Genomic DNA, 12,063 nt, shown 5'->3' with positions numbered 1-12,063 from the left:
GGTACGACATGAAGTGTCTCTCAAACCCACTCAACCAGGACATGTTGTTTTATTTCTCACATAAAAAATTCACGAAAGCAATGTTTTTTGGAACGTACGCTGAGAGATGAGGCATTTTTGCTCAAAAAATTCATTTTTGCTTCATCTTATCCAAAGCTACTTTCATCACGGGACCAACTCACCTCACAGGTAAAGCTCTCGTGGTTTGCTCCGGCAGCTCAGGCGGGTTCACAAACATCAACTTGAGGAGCAGCTCCAAGTAGCCAATGTGTCTCGCCAATCTGGTGCTGAGGACCCAGGCCCAATTCCAACTCTCTCCTTCCCTCCGGCCACCAAAGTAAATGACGACTGAAAAGTAAACGATTAAGAAATTATTTGACAGTCCTTACTCAAGCAGCCTCTTTTCTCAAACTGTCAAATATCAAGCAACGGGAGGTAGGCGTACATGACTTTCCCTGGTGCCAGGCTATCTCCTAGCCTCCTCAAAGGAGTCCTCAACCGAGTAACCGACATAGAGAAGGTACGTGGAAAACGGAAAAGTAAACTCACTCAAATATGACATAAGAAACACAATCAGAAAGATAATGCCTTGAACAGAAACATATCACTTAGTTCAGACTCAAATGTACATGACTTGGGGTTTATCATTTTTTTACACCACCAGCTCCTCTGACAGGGAATCTATTTCCTCTTTTACAACTGATGATATCCCCCAAGAATAGGACTACGTTTTATTTACTTTGTTTTTAGATAAAATAAAGATCATAGTCATGATCAAAATGCCCGAGAGCATGCCAGTGATGGTTATGAAGACTCACTTTCAAAAAAGACTTAAATACAGTAATTCATTAACATATTAAAAAGCGAGTATAACAAATTATAGTTCTGCTTCAATATTAACGAGCACTCCACCAGCGTTTACAGCTACTCCAGCCAGGTGGTGGACAATGTTCCTCTAGGCCAACTTCTAAAATAGCAAAAAGATCCCTTTTCTCACTTAATTATGAAAATCACTTAGAGGAGGGACATGGATAATAGTTAAGAACTATAGATAATATTTTATATTTTATAAATATAGATATATTTAAGAGATACAGATACTCTTTTAAATAAAACAATGAGTCTTGACATTGTCTCTGTTTTTGGAAAAAAAACAAAAAGCAAAAACTTACTAAAAAATATATATAAGAGAGCCAAGAAGCTCAATGATATTGCTATTCCAAGATTCAGGTCAACTGTAAAAGCAAACAGTAAACCGAGCCCTCCACAGAGCATCAAAGTCAGAAATACTATAAGCCAGGAAAACTGAAAAAGAGGCTCAATCTGTTGTCCGGCAAAAGTCTTCATTTCATCTGAAAGAGAAATAAGAAAGCCTCAGTCCTGTTTTGTTTAAGAAACGCAACTTTTTTTTCCTCCAGGTTTTTATTTAAATCCAGTTAGTCAACATGCAGTGTGATATTAGCTTCAGGTGTCGTTTTTTCTTTCCCTCCAAGTTTTTTAAGAAATACAACTTCAAACTGAATTTGAAATGTTCACATTTTCAGTATAGACATATATCGGGCACTTACTAAAGCCCTATATAGAGTGCTGCTACTTAACCATTTTAGCCAAAGTTCTCCTCAGATGAGCCTCCAAGCCTCCTTCCCTAGGGGCACACCCACCCTGGTCTCACGTGCTCTCCTGCTGCACACTGAGGGTGCACACATCCTTTCATTATATTCCCATTTGTCAAGATTTTGTGGATATTTATTTTTTGTGGTTTGTATTACATAAGCAACAAGGTATTGTTTCCACGCCCAAAACTGAAAAACATTACTTTGCTATGTGTCTTCAAACTACACATCATGACCCTTCCTCTCTCCTCCTCACCCCTTCTCCCTCCAATCACATTTAAGAATCACTGCTCTTCCAGGTGTGTGCGGAGCCCAAATAAGCCCTAAACAAGTCATTCCTTCCACAAAACCTGGTAAAAAATTAATAGGTAATACTGAAACCTGCCCTTGAGGAATAAGATTTTGCCAATCAAAAGGCTGGTGGGGGCCGGGGCGGGGGGGGGGGGGTTGTCTATGAAGCTCCTAACAGAGGGAACAGCCCAGGAAAAGTGTCTAGGCTGTTCTTGCAAGAGCAACAGCCCTTGTGACTGTGCCCACAGCACGGGGCCCCACGAGAGGCAGTGCTGGTGGGTGTGCCATGCTAACTGACAAGTTTAAGAGGGGCTCTGAATAGGACGATTATAAATACCACATGCAGGGACGCCTGCCTGGCTGGCTCAGTGGGGGAAACAGGCAACTCTTGATCTCGGGGTCGTGAGTTCAAGCCCCAAGTGGGGCATGGAGCTTACTTAATAAAAATAAAAATAACAATAAATAGCGCATGCAGAAAATCTGCTACCAAGGGGTCTTAAGCATATTATAACACAACCGGATTTTGTTTTAGGAAGAGAAATCAAATGATCGTGTGCAGGATCAACTGGAGGGCCATAAAACGTTCAATGTAGTAAACTGTGCGACACACACACCCATACATAAACATCTATTTTGTCTTTACTTCAGAAAAAACACCGAAGGAAACCTCACTATACATACAGACTTTGTACAAGCATGCCCTTTACCTTCTAGTTTCTTGAGTAAGAAGGATTTGCCACTTCCCCACTGTGCATACAGCCCCACACAGATGGGCGGCTGCATGGTAGGCTCACTGAGAATGTCTGCCAGGGCACTGCTATACAAGTCGTAACCGAGCATGTCACCGTCGGTCTCAGTAGGAGACAAGTGTCCTGTAATTATAAACACACCATTTCCTTACATTAAAAACAGACACTACCACTAGAAAGCAACATTAAGTCTCATTTATCGATTATTGATTTCATTAGGAAAAAAGCCTTATTTTAAATGGTTAGACCCGTGTAATAGGTTCAAAGGTACTAATTCTTAAATACCGTATTTCATTGAACTTAAGATACCTACCTGCTTACTGTAAGATGCATCATCTGAGGGTTGTTGGGGGGGTGGGAGGGAGGGAAGGGTGGGTGATGGGTATTGAGGAGGGCACCTTTTGGGATGAGCACTGGGTGTTGTATGGAAACCAATTTGACAATAAATTTCATATACTGAAAAAAAAAGATGCATCATTATCATGTACAACTAAGAAAGAAAAACGTGTTGCCAAATTATGACACAATGCTCTCTCATCCATCAATTGTAAGACACATTTCAATTTCAGAGATGTTAAAATGGGGAACAATGTACATTTTAGAATCAATAAAATGATTAAAACACAAACTGGCACATAGGAATAAATTTAATATGTGCAATACCTATAGAAAGAAGCTATTAAAAGTCACTGAAGAATACAGTAATCCGAGAAAGAGAGACATCGTATGGCTCCAGGCAGAAAGGTTCGATGACTTCAAGACAGCAATTCTCACCAAATTAATTTATCACTTTGAGACAACTCCAATCAAAATCCCACAGAAATTTTTGAAAAATTGCAAAGTCAGAACACGTAAGTATAGCTAAGAAAAAATATTAAAAGACTACCAGAGAAAGAGTAGTTGTTTCTGGAGAATAAAAAATACACGACAAAGCTATAACAATTAGAGCGCCGTAGAGCTAAGTGGCATTTCAAACCAGTGGACGAGGGAGGAATTAGCAAGTGATGCTGGGAGAGGCGAACCATCTATTTTTTATTTTTTATTTATTTTTACTTTTTTATATAATTTATTGTCAAATTGGCTTCCATACAACACCCAGCGCTCATTCATCCCAACAAGTGCCCTCCTCCACGCCCATCACCCACTTTCCCCTCTCCCCCACCCCCCATCCACCCTCAGTTTGTTCTCAGTATTTAAGAGTCTCTTATGGTTTGCCTCCCTCCCTCTCTGTTCGTAACTTTTTTTCCCCCTTCCTTCCCCCGTGGTCTTCTGTTAAGTTTCTCAAGTTCCACATGAGTGAAAACATATGGGATCTGTCTTTCTCTGACTGACTTATTTCACTTAGCATAATACCCTACAGTTCCATCCATGTTGCTGTAAATGGCAGGATTTCATTCTTTCTCATTGCCAAGTAGTATTCCATCGTACATATAAACCACATCTTCTGTATCCATTCGTCAGTTGATGGACATTTAGGCTCTTTCCATAATTTGGCTATTGTTGAAAGTGCTGGGGTACAAGTGCCCCTCTGCATCAGCACTCCTGGATCCCTTGGGTAAATTCCTAGCAGTGCTATTGCTGGGTCATAGGGTAGGTCTATTTTTAATCTGAGGATCCTCCACACTGTTTTCCAGAGCGGCTGCGCCAGTTTGCATTCAAACCAACAGTGCATGAGCCATTTATTTTTTAAAAAATAAAATGAAAACTCTATACATCTCATACCTCATAAAAGTAAGTTTTTGAAATATTAAAATATTAAATGCAAAAGGTGAAACCATAAAAATGCTAGAAGAAAATATAGGGTAAAAATGTTTCAAATCAGTGCATGGAAAAGGCCTTTCTCAATATAATACTGAGGCCAGAACTGCAGGAAAAGACTGACAAATACACTACAAAACTGCGTAACTGTTAGATGAGGAATAAAAACCCATCACTATAAACAAGGACGAAGCTGGGAGAGGGGTGCAACATATAGGATGGACCCAGGGTCGATATCTGTATCATACAAGGACACTTAAAACCAATTTTTAAAAACTATCAAAAACTCAAGAGGAAAGTAGGCAAAGGATACAAAGAGGAAAATGGCAAAACTACGAATGGCCTGTGAACGTAAGAAAAGATCTCAATCTCACTAATAATTTTATAATGCAAATTACAGGAGATTCTTCTCTCTCATTGATCTGATTAGCATAGATTAAGGAGGCTGGAGATATCTAGCATTCGCAAGGTTACGGGGAACTGCACGATATGGCCTGAGGCAGAAGAAATTGTTATAACCATATGAAAAGTCTACCAACACTGTGAGCCTCCACTGACTTGCCAATTCTACTTCTGGGCATTTATTCTAAGAAAATAATCCTAAAAATAAAAGTTAATGGATATGTGTACAAAGATGTTTACTGTAGCTTTTAATATATATACATTAGCTTTTAAATATAGTTAATTATTTAAAACTTTTATAATATGGGTATGACCCAATTATTACTTTTTAAGGCTGTATATGTAGCATAAAACATTTTTAGAAATGTCTAGAAAATCCTGTTAAGTCATTCAAGCAGTTATGAATTAAGAGATAGGGGACGATGGGAAATTTATACTTTCTACTATATTTGCATCTTTATTCTGGAAATTTAATGTGTGTGCATTATTATAATTAGAAAACAATATTTTAGGGGCACCTGGGTGGCTTAGTCAGTTAAGCGTCTGACTTCACTCACATCATGATCTCACGGTCCGTGGGCTCAAGCCCCGCGTTGGGCTCTGTGCTGACAGCTCAGAGCCTGGAGCTTGCTTCAGATTCTCTGTCTCTCTCTCTGCCCCTCACCGTTTGTGTTCTGTCTCTCTCTCTCTCTCTCTCTCAAAATAAATAAAAATATTTTTTTAAAAAGTATTTTAAAATACAAGAACTCAATACAATAGAATCATACGTAAAAATAGTATCTAAGTAAGAAGCTCAACTAGAAGGTGGTGGGATTCTACTATCTCCTGCTTGTTTCTCTTAATTCTAGTAGAAAATTGTTCCATATTCCAAAACACCACATATGAATGATTATATGTGCATGTACATTCTTTTCAATCAAAAACTATTTTAGTACAATATTCAAAGCATTATGCTAGATGTTACAGAGGACATAAAGATAAGAAGAGATAGTTCCTATCCTGAAGAACTTGGAATCTGAAGGGAGAAAATTCTAATAAAATAAAAGGCCAGGTATAATAAGTATTAAAAAAGGAAACATAAAAATGCTTAAGTATTCAAACTAGGAAAAACTTTGCCTGGTGAGGCAGATCAGTTAAAACGTCACTGAGAAGGGGAGAAATGACAGGAGCCTTGGAGAAAGAAGACTGACAGGTAAGGGACGTTCCTGGGAATGGAGAGGACAGACCTGTGGCAGGCAGAACACGAGCAAACACGGGGAACTCTAAGCGGTCAGGCTGCACGGAAAACAGGGCATGCTTTGGTAAAAACACGAAGTGCGCCTAGGAGAACAGGGAGATTTTTAGAAAAGCAGGCTAGACTTTCAGAGGTCTTAAACGTTGACTGCTGACTCTGGATGTACTCGATGTAGACACTGCAGGACAATGCAGAAGAGCTTTAGGCAGGAAGGAGTATTTTTCCACAGCAAAATAATAGCTTCCTCAACTTTCACAATCTCCAGTGAAGTGATAAATGCCAAACTGCTATGGGCCCCTTAACTTTCATGTAACGTTCATTTTTTCAAAGCTCAGTCAGGAACAAAACCCAATACTTACTGGCTCCGAATATCTGAGTTAAAATACTTTTTTGATGGCTACAGTCAATGTTGTAGGGAGTCTCGCCTGCTTTGTTGGGCCTATAAAGTAACCTTCCATCTTTGGGATTTCTTAAAAGAAGTTCTGCCAGTTTGCGACTCCTCCCACGGATAGCAATATGCAAAGGCGTGTCTCCTTTCTGTAAAATAGGCAGGAAACTTGAACTTTCATGTATTTTCCATGTAACACATACAGAGTAACAATTTTCATGTTTTGTAAAATAATGAAAAATCTGAACTTCTCCTGTTTTTCAGACAGAGTGAATAAATCTGAATTTTTATCTCTACCTTCTCTGTAATTTCTTTCTCTAGCTCCCTACCTAGCTCTTCTTGGGTAGTCTTTCTCCCACAGCCCTGGAGAACGAAGTCATTCTTCTCCCCTCCCCTCAACCCACTGAGAGAGAAGCAACAGGCTCTCTTCGCCGATCCGCTGCCAGCCTTCATCCAAACATTTATTTGTCCACAACGTCCTTCACTTTCCTCAACTAATTTCTACCCTATCGCACAACTTTCTTCTGCATTTGTCTAGAAAGCTTCACAGCCCATACTGATACCCCATCTAACACAAGTGATCTCACCTGCTCCCATGCCCTTTGCCAACCAGCCTCCATCATGTTAAGCCCTCAACTCTGTCCTGCAGTGCTCTCCCTTGGAGCCCTATCGTACTCTGTGTGCCCTTCTCCGGCCAGTGCAACCTCTCCTGCTCTCCTCCCTACATCAGCCCATCAACCTACCTTCTTCCCGTATTAGAATCTCTAATCACATTTGTACTCACATCCAACACTCATGAAAACGTGTAAAAACAAACAAACAAAACAAAACAAAAACCTTAGGTCCGTGATGTGTTCTCCCACTTTTTACTTCACAAACACCATCTCTTAAAGACGTTGATCCAGTTAACAAATGACATTCTCAGTTCTCGTCAACCCTGATCTCTCTAGAAACACTAAATGAAAATGACCTGCAGTATTCTTCCTATAGCTTCTATGGCACAACCTTGTCTTGATTTTGACTTTCGTCTTCTGCTTTGGGTCTCCTTCTTCCATTTCTAGATTCTCTTTCTACATCCTAAACACATGGCACAATAACTATGTTCTGAACTCACTCCATGTAAGTAAGGCACCAGCTGGGCACTTGGGGGGTTGGAAGACAAAATAGTCCCTGACCTTAAACAGCTGACAACATAACAGGAAAAATCAGATAAATATCCAAACTATAAAACTAAGTAGGATGTGACACGCTCCGTAAGTAAAGTTTTGACCTCAGCTTTGATCTTTCTTCCCACTGATGACCTTAGTCACACCCATGCAACTCTTATCTCTTGGTAACTAACTGCCAAATTCTGACCACTAGTCTTGATTTCTTGCCCAAATTCTAGTCCTATACTTCCCAATGCCTACTGGTCATGGTGTCCTGAATGTCTTATCAGCCCTCAAACCAAACACATCTGCATCAGATTTCATCATTTTATTTCCCCACCTGAACCCCATTTCTTATCCCCAAATCTGTGAGAAGGTAGAAATATCATTTGTGTCACTTCTGCCAGACACAAGGTTTCTGAAAATTCAGGGAAGACAGGGAAGATATTAACACCCGCAGCCAATGTGCAGAAGAAAAACTGAGATCTCTGATAGGCTAGGTGGAAATAGCATTAGTCTTCATTCTTAGTGTATCTTTATGAAATCCTCTACGAAGAGCCAGGATCAAGACTTTTACAGGTTTGTATTCCAAATTCTGGCACAACACCACCTTACCCATCCTCAGTAAGTGTGTGCTGAATGAGTGAACAACCGCCCCAAGTATCACGTGTGCCTGTCACAAGTGTGTGCTGACTCGAGGCAGGGCACACACACAAGGATGTCGAGACCGAGAACTTCAGGAAATCTATTAGTGAGTATGCAACAAATATTTATAAATGGCATGTTACAGAATTAATGAGGCCATGTGGAATCTTAAAGGGCACTTAATCCAGTGGGTTCCTTATTGTAAATTAGGGAATCAGAGCCAGAAACAAGTAACAGCAGAATGAGAAAAACAGCCAATACAGGAAGTTTTCTATAAACCTAAATATATTCAATTTCAAAATCTCTTCTTTGACTTTCTGTCATTCCTAATTTTCAACATTATAGTTTCCTTCCTTTTATATGACATTATATAAATGTGGTAATGATGGGTGGGAAGATTTTTTGTTATGTTTTTCCTGAAACAGTGGTGTTTTCTTGATAAAATAAAATACTAATACATATTGATTCTGTGTTGTTTTTTTTGTTTGTTTAATTGTCTCATGAATAATAGGAAGATAAACTTCAGTCTATTATGGATTAGGAGAGCCCAAATCATATCATACATTTAGATGGAAAAATGTATAATATCTCTTACTTTGTACAGAAATCAATTCACTCGTTTTATGGGAGGAAATCAGTTGAAAGTAGAAAAGAACTCCATTTAAAATGAAAACAAACTCAAACTGGGGATTAATTCTATATAAAGTATTAAGCAATTTCAAGTTAAATTTACTATGGGGGCACTTGATGAGGGCACCTGGGTGGCTCAGTCGGTGAAGCATCCGACTTCAGCTCAGGTCATGAACTTGCGGTTCATGAGTTCAAGCTCCGCATCGGGTGCAGCACTGACAGCTCAGAGCCTGGAGCCTGCTTTGGATTCTCTGCCTCCCTCTTTCTCTGTTCCTTCCCCACTCGCGCTCGCGCGCTCTCTCTCTCTCTCTCTCTCTCTCTCTCTCAAAAATAAGTAAAGAGTAAAAGGAAACAAACTATGGGGGCGCCCGGATGGCTTAGTCAGTTAAGTGTCTGACTCCTGATTTCAGTTCAGGTTATGATCTCACGGTTTGTGGAATTGAGCCCTGCATCGGGCTCTGTGCTGACAGTGTGGAGCCTGCTTGGGATTCTCTCTCTCCCTCTCTCTCTGCCTCTCACTCTCTCAAAATAAATAAATAAACTTTAAAAAACTACGAACATTTCTCTAAAAGAATTATGGTGAGGACGCAGCAGCACCTGTTACCGGACATAAATGCCAGCCTGCTCTGAGCCTATTTTCTCCAGCCCCTTAAATTCTTTCCTCCTGTTTATCCGCAACCAGGCTCTACATCGGATGACGTCCTCCTCGGATGGTGGTCGGCGGTGGCTCACCAGAACCGGCATGAGCAACGGAAGGAAAATCTGAAGCGGCCTCTTTAACAGCACACTAGGTCTGCCCACTCTGCAGCACGCTATCAGAACAGCCAAGAAGAGATCACGGCACCAAAACCCCAAAGAGATATCCCTAGCAAGTAACCTCTCCCTCCGCAAAATGAAACCAGCCCCCCTCTAAGTCCAGCAACTATTTAGGTCAGGCTAGCAACAGCCTTCCAAAGAGCGTTCTCTGCGCAGATGTCTTACCTTATCCACGGCCGATACTTTAGCTCCTTTATCTAGCAACAGCTCCACTACCTCAATATTTCTCATCTTGGTGGCCTTTATAAGCGGTGTTTCACCATCCTGCAGGCACAGAAAAGAAGTTTTGCCAGGTTAACAGCGTTACTCCTACGTGTTTAAAGTCATGTAAATGCACATGTAAGAATTCAACTGTCTGACTGTGGTACCAGACCATATCGCCAATGCCCTCAAAAAAACGTAGCCATAGAAACTAGTAAGAAAACTGCCTTTCACCACCAATCATTTGTATCGAAATCATCTGGTGTCACTCAGCCGAGAATGGGAATATGGCCCAGCGACTCGTCAGCCATTTCTGGCGACAGTGCCCCGCCCCTCGCTGATGTGGCCGTACCCCAGGCTCCACCACTGACATCTGGGCAGCACCGCCAGAGACTACGTCCCGTTCTCACCATCTTCCCAACTGACCCACAGCTCAGCCAGTGTCCAGGCCCGCCAGTGTCTAGATTTTCCAGAAATCTTTACCAGTGTCACTTCAGATCTCTATGCACCTAAGGACCCGTGTGTAACAGGGATAACAATTTGATACAAACAGCATGCGTCTGGAAAACCTCAAAAAAGTTCATGATTTTTTTCAAAATCAAATTGAGGGAAATAAGAAGAGACCATACATAGCTCAGCGTTGAATTAGGAAAACAGAAGCTTGGTCAGAACCCACATAGGTCACAGTGGTTATCACATAGGTCCAAAAAAATAAATAAATAAATAATGATTATCTAGGAGTCACCCATAAATCAAAAGGTAACCCAGGAAACTTTCTGTCCTAGGGCACTGACGTTACCATCATCAGGACAGAAAGAGGCTGGTCCCAATCCGCAGCAGATAAAATAGAAGTATAAGGGTAGTAACCCTTATGTTGGTAGTATTTCCCAAAGTGTGTTTATTCACTAGGAAGGCCTGCCACCTCGATCCAGAGTTCCAGATATATTTCCCCATGGAAAACTATTACACATAAAGACAAATACAGTCACTAAAGTCTTATCAAGTTTTATATTTTTCACATGATTTAAGTAAAATAGACTAAAGCAACTGGTTTGGGGAACCAAGAACCACCCACCTTGGTCTTTTAAAAGGAAATGTGATCTGCACTCCAAACAAGAGCATAAAAGGATTGAGGAAATGACCTGTCTACAATTTGTGAATAGCTGATATTGTATTTTCTGAAAGTGTTTAATTAAAAAGTAACGAATTACACACTGTATTTTCCTGTGAATACACAACTTCCGAAAGGATACAAAATTACTAATTTGATATAGACTATTGCCAGTAAAATCAGCCTAATTCTAACATCAAACACCAATGACTGAAAAAAATCAGCAGCACTGACATTCTGCACTGGGTCTTGATACCTTTGTGCATATTTCAGTGTCAGGATTGCACTGTAAGATATCTCTCACCATCGTCGCATTCCCTTTCTCTACAGCCCAATATAAAGCAGTTTTGTTGTCCTACAAAATAGAAAAAAATCATCACTTCATATAAGATACAATATTGGGAAACTGCTACTTGTAAACATAAAACATCATTTTTAACATTTCTGCCAGAAAGCATTAAGAGATCTTACCAACAAACAGGAAAGAATATCAACCCTTATCTGTTCAGCAGCTAAGAAGTAGTCTTTCACTTGCTCATTTTCTTGAATTTTCTCATCCTATTATTCCACTGTCCTTGCCTGAAATACCAGTCTTCCTTTTCTCTACCTATCTAAATCCAACCCATTTTTCAAATCTTACTCAAATTCTACCTGCTCTCAAAAGCCTTAATGCCCTCTTTCCCCAACTCAAGACTCTTACACTTGAACCTTTCATTAAGCAATCGATCATGTACCATCTTCTATCAAAAGGCATCACTTTATATGTTTATGCAAAACACAAAAACATAAACAAAACAAAGTAAAACCTCCCTAAAATATGGTGTTTCTTACAGCCAAGGATTCCATGTTAAGTCCCTCACAGCATTTGGCATAATATTTATTAGTTTGATTTAAAAATGGAGGCGCGCTTGGGTGGCTCAGTTAAGGGTCTGACTTCGGCTCAGGTCATGATCTCACAGTTTGTGGGTTCAAGCCCCATATTGGGCTCTGTGCTGACAGCTCAGAGCCTGGAGCCTGCCTCGGATTCTGTGTTTCCCTCTCTCTCTCTGCCTCTCCCCCACTCATGCTCTGTCTCTC

The 12,063-nt window shown here is 40.4% G+C and overlaps 1 protein-coding gene across 20 annotated transcripts in view; it reads right to left on the bottom strand.

Annotated features, from left to right (window-relative positions):
• The window catches only part of KIDINS220 (kinase D interacting substrate 220), a 100,435-nt gene that overhangs the window by 59,073 nt on the left and 29,299 nt on the right, over positions 1-12,063 (bottom strand). For all 20 annotated transcript variants that reach the window (XM_043604602.1, XM_043604604.1, XM_043604603.1 and 17 more), the window contains 6 exons: positions 11,243-11,341; positions 9,840-9,938; positions 6,407-6,584; positions 2,612-2,776; positions 1,173-1,352; positions 183-348 (listed from right to left, as the gene is read on the bottom strand). In XM_043604602.1, coding sequence (XP_043460537.1) covers positions 183-348; positions 1,173-1,352; positions 2,612-2,776; positions 6,407-6,584; positions 9,840-9,938; positions 11,243-11,341 — 887 coding nt within the window. The remainder of the gene's footprint in view (positions 1-182; positions 349-1,172; positions 1,353-2,611; positions 2,777-6,406; positions 6,585-9,839; positions 9,939-11,242; positions 11,342-12,063) is intronic.

This window comes from Prionailurus bengalensis, chromosome A3 (genome assembly GCF_016509475.1).
Source record: "Prionailurus bengalensis isolate Pbe53 chromosome A3, Fcat_Pben_1.1_paternal_pri, whole genome shotgun sequence".
Taxonomy (NCBI): domain Eukaryota; kingdom Metazoa; phylum Chordata; class Mammalia; order Carnivora; family Felidae; genus Prionailurus; species Prionailurus bengalensis.
The sequence above is the reverse complement of the archived record's forward strand: the minus strand, read 5'-3'. Positions and strand labels throughout refer to the sequence as shown.